This window comes from Moschus berezovskii, chromosome 10 (genome assembly GCF_049115385.1).
Source record: "Moschus berezovskii isolate FMDL1 chromosome 10, NW_MosBer_1.0, whole genome shotgun sequence".
NCBI lineage: Eukaryota > Metazoa > Chordata > Mammalia > Artiodactyla > Moschidae > Moschus > Moschus berezovskii.
Window position 1 is genome coordinate 101,564,904 of NC_142469.1, and position 19,160 is coordinate 101,584,063.

At 42.4% G+C, this 19,160-nt stretch overlaps 1 protein-coding gene and 1 pseudogene across 2 annotated transcripts in view; one reads left to right on the forward strand and one right to left on the reverse strand.

Moving 5' to 3' along the window:
* The window catches only part of SNX9 (sorting nexin 9), an 87,276-nt gene that overhangs the window by 64,355 nt on the left and 3,761 nt on the right, over positions 1 to 19,160 (forward strand). For both annotated transcript variants that reach the window (XM_055432785.2, XM_055432786.2), the window contains 7 exons: positions 3,723 to 3,853; positions 8,153 to 8,256; positions 9,511 to 9,614; positions 11,905 to 11,982; positions 14,594 to 14,670; positions 15,767 to 15,856; positions 17,357 to 17,471. In XM_055432785.2, coding sequence (XP_055288760.2) covers positions 3,723 to 3,853; positions 8,153 to 8,256; positions 9,511 to 9,614; positions 11,905 to 11,982; positions 14,594 to 14,670; positions 15,767 to 15,856; positions 17,357 to 17,471 — 699 coding nt within the window. The remainder of the gene's footprint in view (positions 1 to 3,722; positions 3,854 to 8,152; positions 8,257 to 9,510; positions 9,615 to 11,904; positions 11,983 to 14,593; positions 14,671 to 15,766; positions 15,857 to 17,356; positions 17,472 to 19,160) is intronic.
* On the reverse strand, positions 2,127 to 2,567 carry LOC148776369 (stathmin pseudogene; annotated as a pseudogene).

Genomic DNA, 19,160 nt, shown 5'->3' on the forward strand with positions numbered 1-19,160 from the left:
GCTTCCTCCCGCTTGGGTTGTCACCCACCCCAGTCCTGCGCCCACTGCGTGTCCTTACTGTCCCTCCTTTCTGTCGTCTGTATTGTTTTAATCACAGCTTTCTTTCTAAAAATTTAGATTTCTTTCCATGAAAACTTGAATTCTGCCTTTCTCCACATTTTCAACTTTGAATTTTAAACTCTCCTTTATCAACTTGGTTAGCATAATATGTTCTCCATGGTGTTGAAATAAATGGATCAATGAGCTATCTTAGAGTTGTGGGGAAGAGTTGTGGGGATTTCTCTTATTTTTTTTCAGTTTTAATACACTGTTTATTCGGAATCAGATAACCCATGGCCTATCCTAAAGCATTATGGAGTTACGGTTCTCCCATAGTAAGGGTTTTTTTTTTTTTAAAAAAAAAGGGCCGGCCTGAAGCCAGGGGATGTCAGAGAAAAGCACAGAAGCAACAGCCCCTCAGTCTGAAGAAAGTTGGGCTTTGATTCCCTGACTGGGCCTTGTGCCGAGGAAACCGGAAGGCACAGAAGCCACTCTATTTCCCCCTTCTCTTGTCTGCGTCCTGCCTGAGATGCCCACAGCATCATTATTGTATAAACTCCCTTCCCTTAAATCCTGGAGGAAAGAAAACGGAATACCAAGTAGATGATGTCATGCCGCTTCTGTGGACTCGATAATCCGTCCATGAAAAGCTTAGAGCTGAGATTTTTCTAATTTGTTTATGGATTTTATTCTTTACAGAATAACATTGAATGAATCTGGTTTTATTTCCAGGGGCCAAACTGGTATATTAACATACTTGGTGGAAACCTAGGTCAGGGTCATAGGTGGAAATCCCTCCTCTCCTTTTTCTTAATTCTCTGGAGCCTGATAAGAATATCCTCACAAGACCAAGATAATAGCTGAAGTCACAGTTTATAAATAGACCTGCTGTGTCAGAAAGAAATTTTAGGAGAAATAAGAATGACAAATTAGCTCCAACCAATGAGTAGGTTATAAACTCTTGTATAGTTGACTTGCTCATAACGCGGAATTCAGTATAGCCCTTACGTCTGTGCTGACTTCCAGGGTCTCTTCTGTCCGTGAGGTGGGTCATCGTCTGCACAGTGTACAAGTTTCTACAGTACTTACTAGGCTCTGCTCCTAGTACGTGTGCAGAGTTTGAAGTGTTTTAATATACAGGAGGGGGGTCTAGCTTTGTAGTCTTCAGTTTAACATCATCTAGGGTTTATTTTGAGTTAGGGTTTGTATAAAGTGTGAGGTGGTGGAGGTTTATGTTATAAATCTGGTCATCTAGTGGTTCTTAGACTCTCTATTGAAGAGAGTATGCTTTCTCTGTTGAGTTTCCTTTGCATTTTTGTCAAAAAATCAATTGAGCATATTTGCGCAGGTTTATTTCTGGACTCTATTCAGTTCCATTGATTTATGTGTCCATCCTTTTGCCAATACCACACCATCTTGGTTATTGTAGCCTTATAGAAAGTCTGGAAGTCAGGTATATAAATCCTCCAGCTTGGTTCTGTTTCAAAATTGTTTTTAGCTATTCTTTTTCTTTTGCCTTTCCATATAAATTTAAGAGTCAGCATGATTCTTCTGTGGTCAGATACCTATAAACAGTCATGTTAGGGTTTTTATCAGAATTGCATTAATTCTGTAGACCAATTTTGGGAGAATTGAAATTTGTTTTTTTCACTGCCACCAACAGCACTGTGCAGTTTTATGAACCGTTCAAGTACACCAGTATCTGTAAGATCGGGACAGAATTGGGATTTAAAAGTGAGCAGGTATTCAGCATCTAACAATTTGAAAGAAGCCACTACATACTCTTTCGCAGACACGTTTTCACGGAGCCAGTACAGTACTAGCCATTGACCCAGCACACCAGGTGTACTGAAGTAGAAAAGATGCAACAAGAAACATGGCTGCGTTAGACTTCAGCACTTTAGCAAAAGAGTAAAACCCGTTTCGTTTCTCACCCCTTTAGCCCCTAAAACAACGTCATACCATCTGGATCTGCCTATACAGCTTGTAGAATATTTGTCAGGAGGGCAAAAGGAAAATGACACTGGCCAGTGCAGCCTTTGGATGTTCAGGAAGGGGACGGGGAGGACGTCCGTTCTCAGAACAGATCAGTCGGCCTCAGTCTCATCAGCAGGGTCTTTGGACCCTTTGTTCTTCCGTGCTTCCTTAGTGTGCCTGTCCTCTCGCAAGTGCTCCGGTTTGGCAGCCACTTGGGCCTCTCGGTTCTCTCCGCTGGCTTCCGCCTCTCGGGTCAGCTTCTCTTCCGCCAGTTTCCTGACGTCGTTCTCCTCTGTCGCTTTCTGAAGCACTTCCTTTTCGTGCTCTCGTTTCTCAGTGAGCTGCTGCAAGACCTCAGCTTCATGGGACTTGCATCTTTCTTCTGCAGCTTCTCATTTCTTCTGAATTTCCTCCAGGGAAAGCTCCTTCTTAGGAGGGGAAAGGGGACATCCTGGGACAGATTCTTTTGGTCAAAGGCTGAGAATCAGCGCAAAAGCCTGGCCTGAGGCACGCTTCTCCAGTTACTGCATCTCAATATCAGGAGCAGCCATGGTGAAGAGATGACGGGAGACCGGCAGCAACTCCACACGGTTCACTGGCGATGAAAACCCTGCTCAGTCAGTCCCAGCCACCTGGCCACCCTCTGAGAACTGAGATCTTAATATGTAGTGTTCCAGTGCAAGAACTTACATATGTCATACTTGATTTTCATGTAGGGTTTTATGTTTCAGCATACAGATTCTGCACATATTTTCATAGATTAACATGTAAGACTTTCATGGGGTGGATTCTATCATAAAGGAAATAGAATTAGGTACAGAGATGGGGTGCAGTCCCAGGCCAGAGCACCCCAGAATCCCCTCTTCTGGCCTAAAGGTCAGCAGTTTGGGAGCATAAACACTTCTCACAGGCTGTGCGCCTCTGGTTGATTTCCACAGGACTTAGTTTTTGTGACTTTTGTTTGGCTTTCTAGTTGCTTTTTAGGACTAGGATTCGCTATTGTCAAACTCACCTATAGCCAGAATTTCCATCTCCAGAAACCTTTTAACGGATAGTGATTTTATTAGGCTTATAAAAATTCTGTGTTCACTTGATGTTTGGTATGTAAGGTTTGTTAAACTGATTTTCTACTTTTAAAACAGAAATATCACCCATTAAGCTCTTGTTTTATGATGGCCTTAAGTTATGTGATAGCAACTTTCATTTTTGCATTCATGGAAAAATTGCTTTTTCTATTTTTCATTTAAGTAGTTGAAAAAGCAAAACAGGAAAAAAAAACTAGTTTGAGTTACTTTTCATAATACTTAATTTAATTCTGTATATCTGAGATTATATTGTATTTAGACACATTTTTATAAATATAGAAATTTCACCTTCTTGATAAGAATTGCTTATTAATTTCCATATTATCATCCCTTTCTTACCTGTAAGGCTTCATATGATCATACAGGCACTGGCGTGTTAGTTTATAAGAAAGAGAAAGTTTTTCATATTGAGATAAAATTTGCTTTCGGATTTGTGGAGTACCTTTCCTCTGGGCCTTTGAATATCCACTGTGTTGCTTGTTTTTAGGTTGTTGAAAAATTGCCATGGTTTACCTGTTACTGAGTAACTCTGCCAGTAGCCATGTGAACAGCCTTCCCGCCCGGGTGACACTGATTCCTCTTAGGCAGAGTCACACATCACTCTTGGCATGTCTCTTGCAGGTCGCTTTGAAGAAGAGTTTATCAAAATGCGCATGGAGCGGCTTCAGGCCTGGATGACCAGAATGTGTCGTCACCCAGTAATCTCAGAGAGTGAGGTCTTCCAGCAGTTTCTAAATTTCCGAGATGAGAAGGTAAGACATTTTATTATAATCTTAGAGGATATTGAGAATTGTCACATTCACACCACGGAAGTTAAATCATGTTGATTAGTTGGCTATTTCTAAGTAATAGTAAAGTAGTCGCAGCATGTGAGCAAGGAGTTTGCCAGAATGGTTTTCTGCAAACCGGGAACCAGTGACCCAGTGAGGACAGGGGTGAGGGCTGTGATAGGAAGAGGGGCTGTTTCCTCAATGCTGTTGAATATAGGGTAGACGCCGAGCTTTGTAGGAAATTTTCAGCGTGAAGTTAGGGGAATAGTGTGAACAATTTCTTAGGATCATATCTTGACCTTACAGTGTCAATAGTGTAATGAAAAGTAGATTCAGAAGTGAACCTGCTTTCTCAGAGCCACCTTGTTTTTCCAGAACTGTTGTCTGTCCAGGTCTGCCTCTGCCCCGTGGGCAGGCATTCTGCCTGCAGTCACTGTTCTTTTTTGAAAATCAAGAAGACATTGGCTGCTGTCGTCTCACTATTGTTATCGCTTTGGAAGTAGCTGTGTGTCACCTTAGTTTCCCATTGTATGCAATCATTTGTTTGGTCATGCTCAGTGTACTTTATAGGTTAGAGATCATTCCATTTAAATATTTGTAGTCTTTTTGCATTTCAGAGTGAATGCTTACATGTCAAAATGTAATATATAGCAGTTACAAAAACTGTGTGGAACCCCCTCCAAGTTGGTGCCTTACTGCTTACCACAGGACTTTAACAAAGGCTTGTTTGATCTGTCTAGGATTCTGTTGAGGCAGCATTTCTAGAGAATTTCCTGGCAGTTCAGTGGTTAGACTCCACGCTCTTACTGCCGAGGACCTCGGTTCAGTTCCTGGTTGGGGAACTGAACTGCTGCGTGGCATGGCCCAAAAACCCCAAAACAAACAAGAAAACAGGAAGCATTTATAAAGGTTGTGCTTTATGCAAATTATAGGCTCTTTTTTTGTTTTTTTTTTTTAATGTTTTTGATACAAGAGAAGCAAGAAAGAACTTAGGGCCAGGGCACTTGGTTCTAGTCTGGTCTCTGCTTCTGACTGCCTCTATGACCTTGACCGAAACATTAATTTCTTTGAGCCACAATTTCCTCACCTGCTAAATGACAGTATAAAACTAGAAAATTATTGAAAATTGTGATTCTTTGGGCAACAGTACCTCATATAGATGGTTGGACATAGAAAACCCAAAAGAACCTACAGAAAAATGTAAATCCACATTAAAATCCATGAAACACTGCTGAGAGAAATAAAAAGAAGACCTCAATAAGTGCTCCAGCACTATGTTTTATGAATTGAAGATCTGAAAAGATGTCCTCCATAGAAAATTTAAGCTCCAAGAATAGCCAAGATACTCATTAAAATGAAGATGAAATGGGAGAAAGACTTTTCTGGATGTTGAGACTCATTATAAAGCTAAAATATTTTAAAAGCAGATCAGTAGACTAGAGTGGGCCCTTCATTTATGACAAGAATGGGTCTGAGGACAGGGGGGATGGGCAGTCTTTTCTATCAGTGGTGCTCCGTTGGATGGCATCTCTGGGAAAAATAAATGTGATCACTGCCTCACAACCAGCTGTTGGTTTTGTTAGGTTTGACGTTGGTATTTTGGTAATGTTTTCAAGACATGGCCCTTATCTGTTAAATATACATTGTGCAGTATTTATAGGTGAAGTGATACTATGTCTGAGATTTCCATTAAAATAAACAAGAAATAAAAGGAAGATGGAGGAGACCAGATAAAACAAGTTTGGTTAAAAGTTGATAATTTTTGAAGCTGGATCTATAGGGATTTATTAAAATATTTTTCTTTCTACTTTTATCCAGTTGAAAGTTTCCACTGTATTGAGTCTAAAAAAAATTAATTTCTGATGGTTTACTAGTTTAAATGTGAAAGACAACACAATAAAACTTCTAAAAGGTAACACAGGAGAAAATCTTCATACCCCTAGGGTAGGGAAGGATTTCTGAAATAAGACACATACAGGAAGAGACTGACAAATTGGACTACCCTAAGAAAAAGAACTTTGGTTTATCGGAAGTCATTAAAAAGGAAAAACAAGTCAAAGATATGAACGTTTATAGCCAACAAAGGGCTGGATTTTAGAATATGGGGAAACCCATACAAATTGATAAGAAAGATAAACCAGTAGACAAATGGGAGATTTGCTAATGTCCCTCACAAAACTGGCTTAAAGCTCAACATTCAGCAAACTAAGATCACGGCATCTGGTCCCATCACTTCATGGCAAATAGAGGGGGAAACAGTAGAAACAATGACAGACTTTATTTTCTTGGGCTCCAAAATCACTGCAGATGGTGACTGCAGCCATGAAATTAAAAGACGCTTACTCCTTGGAAGGAAAGTTATGACCAACCTAGACAGCATATTAAAAAGCAGAGACATTACTTTGCCAACAAATGTTCATATAGTCAAAGCTATGGTTTTTCCAGTGGTCATGAACAGATGAGAGAGCTGGACAATAAAAAAGGCTGAGCACCGAAGAACGAATGCTTTCAAACTGTGGAGAAGACTCTTGAGAGTCCCTTGGACAGCAAGGAGATCAAACCAGTCAGTCCTAAAGAAAATCAACCCTGAATATTCATTGGAAGGACTGATGCTGAAGCTGAAGCTCCAATACTTTGGCCACCTGGGTGAAGAGCCAGCTCATTGGAAAAGACCCTGATGCTGGGAAGGATTGAGGACAAGAGGAAAAGGAGGGATGGGATGAGATGGTTGGATGGCATCACCAACTCGATGGACATGAATTTGAGCAAGTTCTGGGAGATGGTGATGGACAGGGAAGCCTGGTGTGCTGCAGCCCATGGGGTCGCAAAGAGTTAGACCCAACTGAGTGCCTGAACAACAATAATAACTCACAGAAGAAAGTATCTGAGTCATCCGGAAGTGTATAGAAAAGCACTTAATCTCTGAGTAATAAGAAATGCAAGTTAAAGCCACAGTGAATAAACTTACCAGAAGGTAAAAACTAGAAAGACCAAGGGTACCAAGTGTCTTCTTGGTGAGATAAGGAGCTTCTGAAACTCACACACCACTGGTGGGTGTGAAGCTGGTGAGACCAGTTTGGAAACCAGTTTGGCATTATCTGCTTGAATAACTTTCCATGCCTGGCTGTATCCCTGCAGAAGCGCATGCACACATGGACCAGCAGATGTGTACACGGCAGCTTTATCCATAACTCCCCAGGGCCACTGATGGCTGCCCGTAGTAGAGTGGGGTGAATAAACTGGGCCGCAGTCACTCGCGGGGATATTACACAGCCGTGAAATGCGTGAACTTCAGCTGTAACAACAGTGTGCGTGTAACTTCTCAGCATAGGTTGAGCGACTAAGGCCAGACACAGAAGAATGCCAAGTGTTGGGTTCTTAGCTAGTTCACAGACGTAGCAAAACCACGGTGTAGGGACTTCGGTGGTGAAACTGTATGGCATGAGGAACTGAAAGCCATTAAAGAGTGGGTGGGCCATGGTCACCCCTGGAGGGAGGGGAGGGGTAGTGACAGGGAAGGGACGAGAGGGGACTTCAGGAAGTCCAGCTCTCTCCGCTCTCTTGGCCTTGGAAGTAGTTACACAGGAACTCACTGTATGAGAATTTGTTGTACTGTGTATTTTTGCTTTGGGCACTTTTCTGTGAGTGTGTGTATATACATGTGGTGGTGGTGGTGGTTTGGTCGCTAAGTTGTGTCTGACTCTCGAGACCCTTCCAGGCTCCTCTGTCCGTGGGATTCTCCAGGCAAGAATTCTGCAGTGGGCTGCCATTTCCTGCTCCAAGGGATCTTCCCGACCCGGGAATCAAACCCAGGTCTCCTGCGTTGTAGGCAGATTTTTTACCTACTGACCTACAAGGGAAGCCCATATATATATATATGACTTGTAATATTTTTTTAATAGTTTATAATATTGGTTCCTATATTATATTTAGAAAAGCTTTAATCTTTTCAAGAAAACAACCTAAAATTTTTAGGCACTTTGTCAGATTCCCAGGGTGTGTTTGTACGGGTGGGTGGGCCTTGGGAAAGGAGAAGTCCTGGGTCACCTCACTCTGAAAGGATCTGAGCTCTTAAGGACCATTTGGCACAGCGGCACCATTCACACCGTTCACGTGCGGGATGGAGTTGGAGGTACATGGGTGCAGAGGGAGACAGCATGGGCACTGCCTCCCGAAAGTTAGAAGGGTAAAGATGGTCAGTGAGCCGACGCTAGAATGGGATTTTGAAAGAGCTGTTTGGCTCCGCTCTCCACGTTAACATCATAGTGTTCCTCTTTGCAGGAATGGAAAACTGGGAAGAGGAAGGCTGAGAAAGATGAGCTGGTGGGAGTTATGATATTCTCCACCATGGAGCCAGAGGCACCTGACCTGGACTTAGTAGAAATGTAAGAGATCCTGCCAGCCTCCCCTGCTTCCTCAACCAAGCCTGCCTCCTCTGCTTGCAGGCCTTGGCCCGTCTGACCCCACCTGGAATTCACATCATCAGACGAGAGGGTGTGAAATGAGTGGGGTTTGTAGTCAGAAGTCAAGGCGAGCCGCTTGTACTTGAAACACTGTCTTTCTAACCATAACATCAGTTAAAGTCCGCTTCCTTTTTACCTTGAAGTCAGTGATTTCATAGTTGACACAGTGGTTAGTAGTTATTAACAATAAAGTGTGATGACATGGCGTGGCACCGAGCCAGCTGACACCCACAGATCAGTCCACGGGCCAGAAATCTCTTTGAACATAGCCTTGAAGAGAGCAATCTCAGGCCTGTTTGTCCAGTGTTTTTTTAATCTCTTGTTTTTAATCTTGTCATCTTTTTAATGTGGGCTTGGTTGAAAGTCTGGAGTAGTTCCTTTTCTGTATAAAGACTCATAAGAAATCTTGTGTATGTTCACAGTAATAACTTCAGGCAGCCTTTTTTCTTAATGTATAACCATTGCTTATGTTTTACCCAGCATACAGACAGTCTTCTAACTATGCAGAGAGAAAATCAGTGTTAAATGTTGACTTAGGTCTGTGTTCTTCCAAACCCTGCTCTGTACACATGTATCTGAAGGGAAAACGGTTGTGTAAACAAAAGTGGCCTCATGTTATACAGTCTCTATTATAACCTCCTCTTTCAGTTCAGAGTATATTGTGATCATATTTTTCAAGTCAGGAAAAGCTTTTTAATCCTGAAGGAACTGGTATCTTCTGTATCACTTAGCTGCTGTGTGCGTAGGTTTATTTGCTCTGATTCATTAAAGTATTTGTTGGAATGAGTGAACAGCTGCCATTAGCAACCCATACTATAGAGCCACCAGTACTTGCAGCGATTGAACTTCATCAAGTAAGATATTCAAGAAACGAAGATTTTATTTACTTTAAAACAATTTTAGTTAGAATTCACAAGGAGTTGGAGGGCAAAAGGAAGCAGAGTTAAAATATAAGTGGCAGATGTTGAAGCAGTTCTTTCAAAACCTGAACCCAGCCGGTGTTTAAGACTAATTTAGTTACAGCGCAGCTGCTAGAACGCATGACACAAATACCTGTGGTCAGGCTTGCTGTGAGCTCCCCTGACCATGGTGGACTTATACCTCTTACACCTCACACTGTCTGGACGTTGGGTAGTGAAGTCACGGAGACAGCCTCCTTGTGTTTTTGCCCCACAGAGAACAGAAGTGTGATGCTGTCGGCAAGTTCACCAAAGCCATGGACGATGGTGTGAAGGAGCTGCTGAACGTGGGGCAGGAGCACTGGAAGCGGTGCACAGGACGTAAGTGCCGTCCCCGGCGTCGCCAGGCCACCGCAGGCAGAGCCGCGCTCAGTGAGCCAGAGCAACATCACACCTGCGGTGCTCTGAGGAACCTCACTGCTCAACCCTTGTTACAGCACAGAAAACTGGCTTGACCAGAGCCAGTTCAGCAACCCCTGTAATAAAGCATCATGTCCACTTAAATATTTCCAGTTATGTGGGGTTTGTAATCTATGGAAGAGTCATCCTTTCTGCCTGCAGAGAAAGTGCCCGTGGTTATTTTTAATCTCAGGATCTTGTTTTTTAGTAGTCATCCCTCTAGTGAGTTGTGTGTTTGACTAAAGCTCTAATTTTGGGAAAGCCCGGTGGCGGGTGGTAGCAGAAAGCCTGGGGCCTGGGTCAGACCCGAGGAGACGTGCCGCTGTCCGCTCCGCTGTCTGCCTGCTGTGCTGCACCCTCCCTTCCCTTTGCCTGCTGAACTGTTTTCCCGTATCCCCCAGACCCAGGCCGCTCTGCCGTCCAATAGCCAAGGAGAGAAACACAGTCCGGTGTCAGCTGTGAGGGTCATGCCTTGGCTGCTGTGGTGTGAAGTGTGGCCGAGTGGAGTACTTTCAGCAGAAACCTGCAGTCCAACAAAGCCTAAAATGTTTCCTGTCTGACCCTGTGCAGGAAAAACCAGGCCTTACACCGAATGGTCCTCCACCATTCACATGATATTTTATATCAACAGAACCGTTGTCATGTACCAGCTGTTCATGCTCGAGGGGCAGTCACCAGGAGCAATAACACTGGCTCCTTTTCCCATGGCAGAGAAATACTGAAAATAGTACTAAGCCTGAAAACGTGACCTATACAAATGCAGCTTCAGAAAACCAAATCTGTGTCAGGCCTTTGGTAACGGGATAACTCATGAGCCAAAAGGGGAGTGATACTTCTCTAAAATGTAAATGAAATCATTTAATTTTTAAAATAATTAGCTGTAAATTCAGCTGTTGCCCCTTTTTAAACAAAAATTTATAGGCGTGCAAATCTTAAAATTTTTAAGGATATCACAAAAATGTGGGATTATGGCTTCTATTAAAGAATCAAATCCCTTATGTCTAACGTCTGATTGACTCCATGTCCTGTAAGATCCACAGACCAAAATTAGGAAATAGTAATAGCATTAGGCTGCTCTCTTTGGGGGAACAGGAGGTTGAAGTGTTTTGTTTAGAATCTGATTCAGCCATAGTTTCTTTCCTCTCACAAAAGAGTTTTTAATCCCTGGTGCAAAGGCAAAAACTGAGTTACAAAAGGGTGAACAATTTATTAAAATTAACCAAGCTAATGTAATTTGAATTCGTGTTTCCTGTTTCTTACAGCTTGTAAACTGTTTGTCAGCTTTCTCTGTTCTGGAATTTTTTTTAAAGAAACATTTGAATCATTTTTCTTTAATTCGTGCTTCCTGTTTCTTACAGCTTGTAAACCGTTTGTCAGATTTCTCTGTCCTGGAATTTTTTTTAAAGAAACATTTGAATCATTTTTCTTTATTAATAGTATAGTCTCTGCAAATGCAAGTAATGGTGTCTTCTGAAGACAGCAGATGTGTTTCAGGAAACTGTGTACAGATTGCAAATAAAAGTAGCCTAAGATACAAAGACTCTTTTCTGGAGAGTTCTCTAGAGTGATCCTAGAAGCCTAGGATTTAGCACTAGAGGAGCATTGGAGATGGTTTAATTAATCTTATTATACAGAAGAGAAAGCTAAAATCCCTCCTCCCTGGTCTTGTGAGGTTCCACTGCTGTTTTTCTCCACGCCCTATTGCTTTTGGTCATGTTTTGTTTTGTAAATAATCACTCACAGGTACATGGCAGAGTGGGAAAAGCCACGGATCAGGAGTAACAGGCCCCAGACCCACCACTTACTAGCCTCGTGACCCCAGCTTTCCTAGCCCAGGAAGGGGAGATGGTGCATCTGCATTGGCAGAGGGGGTGTTTGTGATGATCAAGTTGGTGTATGCACGAAGGGACTCAAAGCTGGGAATCATCGTCTAAATGAGCTTCCGGCTCGCTTTGATTTTATTCAGTAATGAGAGTGTGGGCACTGGTGTTGGTGTTCATAATAATAGTGTCCACTATTTATTGAACAATTGATTAATTAAAATTGATGAAAAAGTAATTTCTAAAAACAGGTTGTCTGTATTGATATTCTGTTAAAGAATATAGACTATTTTGAATCATTTCAGATTTATTATAAAAATACTTTGAGAAAATAGTTGGATCATTTAATTTTGCTTCATTTCGTGAATGACTTATTCCTTTTTCTCTTTCAGCATTACCCAAGGAATATCAGAAGATAGGGAAAGCCTTGCAGAGCTTAGCCACAGTCTTCAGCTCTAGTGGTTATCAAGGTACATCTTTCTTCATTTGTTCTTTGGGCCCTGGGTGTCTTATCCACACAGACCAGCCTCCTCGGGCTCTTGCAGACAAGCGATAACTGCAGTGGAGCACCACCATCAGTGACGTCTAAACTGGCTGCGCCGCTCCACTGAGGACTTTTGCCACCTCACCTGATTAGTTTCGAGAAAGGTGGTGGGTGGTAATAGTTTGGATCTCCTGGCTAGCGTCGTTGCCCTTGCTGTGTTCTGATACAGCTCTTGTGTTTTAGTGAAGCAGGCGGGTATGGTATGTGACACCCTGCCCTGCTTTCATTTCTCTGCCAAACTCTGAAGCCGAGTCTGACTGTCAAGAGCCAGATCTTATCAGGGACATTTGGAGGGAAAACTCTTGACTGAGGAACAAGTTCATACTGCCTTATGTCTCTCTCTGACTCATTGTTGTTAGCTTATCCCATGTTGTATATCTCACTTGTGGTATTTTCAGTTTGTTGTGCATTTCCATGGAAAACACTTGGAAGTTAGCAGTTTTCTTTTATATCTTGGTTTGTTTTCTTAATTTGGCATAAGGAGCTGGTAAGAAGTTAAAGTGTTTGCCAGGTGAGTAGCACCTATTCAATTTGAGGACGTCCTATCGCTTACAGAAATGATCGGCTTGGTACTGTCACCATGGCATTATTCTGATACCCAGGGAGGGTAGGTCTTTGGAGGTCAATATCTGAGTATTTCCAGGTATAAGAAATTAGTCTTTTACCAGAATGTAAGACCTGTGACTCCCGTATTTGAATATTTCTTGTTGGCCTGGCTGAATTGTCTTTTAGTTAAAACTTTTAGCTTGGGCAGGAGTTTTGAGGATTCGTTGGTCTGGCCCCCATTTTTTTAGATGAGGAACCCAAGGTCTGGGAAGATAAGCATCTTGTGGCCAAGAGACCCTAAAAAGGTGCTCAACATCGCCAATTAGAGAAATGCAAATCAAAGCTGCAGTGAGGTATCACACCACTCAGAATGGCCATCATCAAAAGGTATACAAATAATGCTGGAGAAGGTGTGGAGAACAGGGAGCCCTCCTAAACTGCTGGTGGGTATTTAAATTGATGCATCTATTATGAAGAACAGTATGGATGTTCCTTAAAAAAAACTAAATATAGAGCTACCATATGATCCAGCAGTCCCATTCCTGGGCATATATCTAAAAATTATGAAAAGATGAAATTTCTAATTCAAAAAGGTACAGGCACCCCAGTATTCATGGCAGCCCTTTTTACAGTAGCCAAGACATGGAAGCAACTAAATGTCCATCAGCAGATGAATGGATAAAGAGGATGTGGTATTTGTATCAGTGGAATATTACTCAGCCATAAAAAAGAATGAAATGGTGCCATTTTCTGCAACATGGATGGGCCTAGAGATTATCATACTAAGTGAAGTCAGAGAACGACAAATATCATATGATCCCACTTACACGTGAAATCTAAAAACATGATAAAAATGAACTTATTTACAAAACAGAAATAGACTCACACACATAGGGGAAAAAAGTTACCAAAGGGGGAAGGTGGGGAGATAGGTTAGGAATCCACACTTGGCTCCATTCACGGAGAAAGCCTGGAAATAGTTATCACGTCCAGAAACAGGAAGCACTCCCAGCATCACCCACATGGAATTTCAAAACACTGTTTCCCTGAAATAGTCCAGAACTCGGAGGGAAAGAACTCCGATGCCAGTCTGAAGAACCTTCCACTGTCCTATGGAGCAAAAATTTGAGCTTAGTGAAGATAATGATTGCTGTGAAACAAAGCATATCAACTTTAATCCAGACTTGCAATGATATTCTTAAAAAGTTAATCTCAGTCACCTTTGGAGGATGGAATAGAATCAACTTATAATTATGAAAACTGTAAAAAGAAGGAAGCATTTAACCTGTTCTTCCTGTCCCTATACCTCAAGGTAACCAAAAAGCCGATAAAGTTTGTCTTTATAAATGTATTTCAGCTAATAAAGAAGCAGTGATAGAAGTAGCATAGCACCAATTTGCAAACCTAAAATACTAAATAAATACGAAAATGAAAGCTCTAGACAATACAGGAAACAGAGGACTGTGTTGTCACTGCCGAGACTCACTCAACAGAACCAGACTGTGGGACCAAGGCACACAGCCTGGTTTATTCAACACTTCCCCAAAGGAAATTTGCAAGAAAAACACACAGAGGAGCAAAAACCTCTGTAGGAAACGTGTCAGCTCTATGCCACGGGGACCGTCTTTGCATCCTGACTCAAGCCACCAACTTGATTGGAGACACCGGGCAGCTGCACACTGGCTGGACAGTTTATATCAGGACCAATGGTCGTTTCTTAGGTGTCAAATTGGGGTTGTCTTTATTTCTTAAAGAGCCCTTGTCTTTTAGGTAAAATGTATGGATGAAGTGAAAAGTGTCCAGTAAAAGGGAGAGGAAGAGGGGACTGAAAGATGGGACATAGGCTGTTTTTGGGAAGTCAGCTGATGGGTAGATGAGGATTCATTCTACTATTGTATAGTTTGCAAAGTTTGAAGTTTGCTATAATGAAATTTTAGAAGTAATGAAAAGGAAATGCAAGTTGTAGCACTCATAACTGTCTTGATTCTCAGGTGAAACAGATCTCAATGACGCGATAACTGAAGCAGGGAAGACTTACGAAGAAATTGCCAGCCTTGTGGCAGAACAGGTATATTAACATAGCCACATAGTGCCCGTTAAGATTTTATGCGACCTAATCCACGTTTTATTGAAAACCTGTTTTAAGACAAGCGTTCCAAATGGCTGTTCTCTTCTGTCCCTGTGTATCTTTATTAATTACACCGAGTAGTAGGCCAAGCTAACTAAAGTAGTGGATAATTCATCATCAGGAAGCCTCAGCGCCGATGGTCTGGATCCGTCTCAGCCACCAGGGGATTAGAACGTTACAGGGAAGAGCTTCACTCTGGTTCCTCTTTGGAGTCTTGCCCAGCCTCTCGGAGCAGGGGTTTCCTGGTCTGTAAACAGCGATGGAAGCACCTGCCTGGGAGTGGTCTGAGGATCAACAGCTAATAAAGAGAAAGCCCTGGTCAGGTTCCTGGAAGGCAGCAGATTTCGTTGTAGCTACCTGGCTTTTATTGGAGTCTTTAGTAGCCTGATTTCAGTTATGTTCATAGATAACAGATAATGTCCCCTTAAGGGGACTAACCATCGAGATTGTTTCAAACCCTTAAATTAAAAAAAAAAAATTTTTTTGCAGGTGACATCTTGAAATATATATTTGTATACTCACACATTTATGTGGTCATTAACTATTCTCCTGATACTTGTAAAAAAAAAGATTAATTTTTAGAATCGTGTACACCAAAACTTTAAATATTATCACAGAAAAAATGGAATAATTTATAGTTGCCACTTTGAATGATTACCAGATTTTTAGCAATTTTTTATTTTCTGCTAAAATTTATACATTAAGCTGTAACATCTTATTTGCCTCTGTGTAAACATACGGTGTTTTTTTTTTTTTTTTTAATTTTGTTCACAGTGTTGTCTTTTGGGCCACTTCAAAATAGCTAATTTTACCAACTAACCTAAAAATCCAGTTTCATCATTTTTTCACAGCCTACAATGACAGTGTAGAGTTCTCGGGGATTATTTTCTTATCGGAGAACTAGACTGACTGCTTCACACTCAGTAACTTCATGTCATGCCTGGCAGATTCAGCTGATACAGCCCTTAAATGTAACCGTTTTCTCTTCGGTTGTCTGAATTCCTCCACCAATAATAGCCAATCTTTCATGTTACAGCCAAAGAAAGATCTCCATTTCCTGATGGAATGTAATCATGAATATAAAGGTTTCCTTGGCTGCTTCCCTGACATTCTTGGCGCTCACAAGGTAATCTGATCCCAGGCGTTCACAGATGGGGTCCCGGCCGAGTCAGGACCCAGGTGCAGGGCCACCTGCGGGAGCTTTGCCCTTCAGCTGAGTGGTTGTTCAGTTTCTTTTATTCTGTAAAAAGATTACTTGGAGGGGACTAAAAGGATGATAGATATTCCTTTATGGATATACTTAGGTCACAGACATAGTAATCGGGGTGTCTGGTGTTGAAGTCAATGTCAGGAATGGTTCTTACCCTCATCAGCGAGACCCTCCCTGCACACTGCATGGGCAAGTCCTCCCAGGGCCTTTCCTGTCCAGGTGAAATCAGATGTCCTGTCCCCGAGCCTGACAAAGTCTCTCCTAATTAAGATCAGAATGGTCAATGTCGATTTTATTTGTTTACATTAACAGAAAGGAAACTATATAGGTCCCATCATAAAGGTTCTTTTTAAAAACTAAATATTGGAGTGTCCTCAGATTTTGATTCTGGTTAATTTTTCTCTCTTTCAAAACCTGTGTATTCCCTCATTACTGTGGGTGTTTGATCAGCCGTCATACTCCAGGGTATTGTGTTGTGCTTGGGTTTATTTTGAGACAGTGGTTTTGTTTTCTTTGGGTATATACCCACGGGTGGAACTGCTGGGAGAGTAGATCTTAAAAATTCTCATCACAGGGAAAAAATAGTTTATAACTCACTGAGGTGATGGCTCTTAACCTACTTATGGTAGTAATCTGTTTGCATTATACACGTCTCACATTCATTAGGTTGTACACCTTAAACTAATACAATGTTATCTGTCAGTTACCTTGCTGTAAATGGGGGTGGGTGGGAATAAAAAAATAAAGATCTCAAAAAAGAAAAAGAAACCTCAGAACAGTTAGCTTGTTGTAGGAGTTTGTGCCTGCCTTGAGAGTTCTAGGTGGGGAACCTGATTTATACCCAGGCATAGAGTTCTTCCCAGACAGCGCCCGTGAGCCGTGTGATGACACGAGTGTGGGAAATGTTTGGCAACTTTTACAGCTGTTTCCACCTCAGTATTAATTTGAAGTTAGTCCAGAGCTTCTTATAGAAATCGCAGTAAAGCTTATGATCAGCACAGCGAGGCACCAGCTTATGAAGTGCTCTGCAAGAGTGCCCAGGCACATACGCTGGACCGCCCCAGATCAAATGACTTCCTAAAGCTCGTGCCTATTTTCCAGTCATGTACCGCTCTCACCTGACAGTGACTTGCTCATATTACAGAAGAAGAGTGCTGTTTAGTTTTCAGCCTTGATGCAGCATAAAAATGTGGGCTTCGGCTCAGCTATATTTTACAAGAATAGCAGCATTTTTGCTTCCAAGCGACTTACAGGAAGTTACAGTGAGATGCGTTCCTCGTGTTCTTATTTTGTGGGGACATTTTCCTGTTCAGTAGCACGACAATTATAGAATATGTTGGCTTTGTTACATTTTAAACTAATGACTAATCCTTTTGGATTTGTTTTATTGATACCACCGCATTTTGTATTTCACAGGGAGCAATAGAAAAAGTGAAAGAAAGTGATAAACTGGTTGCAACTAGTAAGATCACCCCGCAAGACAAACAGAACATGGTGAAGCGTGTTGGGACAATGTCTTACGCTTTGCAAGGTAAGAATGATAAGGTCTATGTGTAGCTAGTGGAGATTTTTTTCCAAGAAAATTTTCTATTTTCCTTGCTGGAGAGAAATTCCAGTATGAACGAACAGCAGTTAAGTTAATAAGAACTGATTCAAAGTATCTTCATAAGCCTGTTGTTTATGGGATCCAGTGTTAAAAGCTGTAATATTTACATTTAGTTTTTCATGCTTTTACCTAACGTAACTACAAATGACAGCGTGATTAAACCTGTGCGTTTTTATTTCTTCTTGGAGACCCTGAAGATTCCTTTCATAACCTTTAATAGCAGGCCCTATCCAGACTAGATTCCCGAATCCAGCTCTTAGCAGCATGTAACCTGCAGGCCCCAAGACCATACAATGCGAAGGGAGTTTGGACATAGCATTTTGGGCATGGTTTGACTGTTACTTAAAAGAAAATGTTAAATTTTGTGAGTGTTTTCCAGCAGATAGGGAGCAGTGGATGGTTTTTCGTGTTTTGGCGGATGGATGGACTACACGGGTCACGGAGGGAGCGGAAGGGTGTTCTAGCAGGAACACAGCACACAGAACAAAATGGGACCAGATCATGTCATTGGCCTTCGGGAATAAAACACATTTGCAGGTTATGGGGGGAGACTTTGGAGATTCTGGAGGGCCTCAAAAGCCAGGCAGAAGAGTCTAGACTTGCCGTGGGCGTTAGGAAGCCATGAAAAGGTTTTGATGGAAAAACAAACAGAAAAAACACTGCTCAAGGAAGAGGATTTGCCTAGTGACGGAAGTTGGGGGTGCAAATTGGAGGCTGATGTTAGACAACCCAGCTGGAGAGCTGGCCCCGACTGTCTGAGATTTTTGAGGACCCAAAGAAGATGAGGTGCTGGGGGAGAGAGTGAAGGGTGCTTACGGGGCTTTTCCAAAGGACCCTCAGGACTAGGGAGGAGGCAGGAGAAGAGAAGAATGTGTGAAAGGCTTCCAGGACGAGCGCAATTCGGGGCAGAAGCAGGGAGGCCTGAGTGAAGCTTGGGGCTTGACAGGGTTTTGAATGGGAAATTTGGTCTTGACCTTGTGTTTGGAGTTAACCCAAACAGACGAATGAAAGTGTTGTACAGCCTAAACAACCTAAAACTCGGAACAGTGAGCTGTTTACAGGAACTTCTGCCAGCGGCCGTTGGCTTTGTAGGTGTGGCGTGTAGGGAAAAGGCAGAGGTGATATGGGCCTGATGAGGAAGGCCTCTCCGATATGGTGATGGGACGGGGTGGCACTGAGAGGCAGAGTTGGGGAAGGGGTTCATTTGCTGAGTTGAGACATTCAGCAAACACAAAGGATGGGCGTCCAACCCTCTGCCTGGGAGGAGGCCGAGTCCTGGCAGTCCTGGAGCTCAGCGGCATCAGGCATCAGCTCCCCTGAAGAGGGCCGCCTTTCAGAGGCGCCTGGGCAGCAGAGGACTTGGCGCCCAGTGGGCACCTCGTGAGGGCCCCATGAACAGACTCAACATTCTGGACTGAGGTCATTGGTAGCCAGTGGGCCCAAGTCAGTTTCCTGCTCAAACGGGCCGTCTTTTGGGTGATCTTGCTGGGCTTTAGAAGGTTTAACATGCAAATCGACAGTAATCGTCTGTTTATGGAAAAGTGTTTTTGCCATTATCTGTTCAAACTGTTTTTCTAGCCTCTTTGTAGCATTTTTGTCAGGACCTGGCACAGG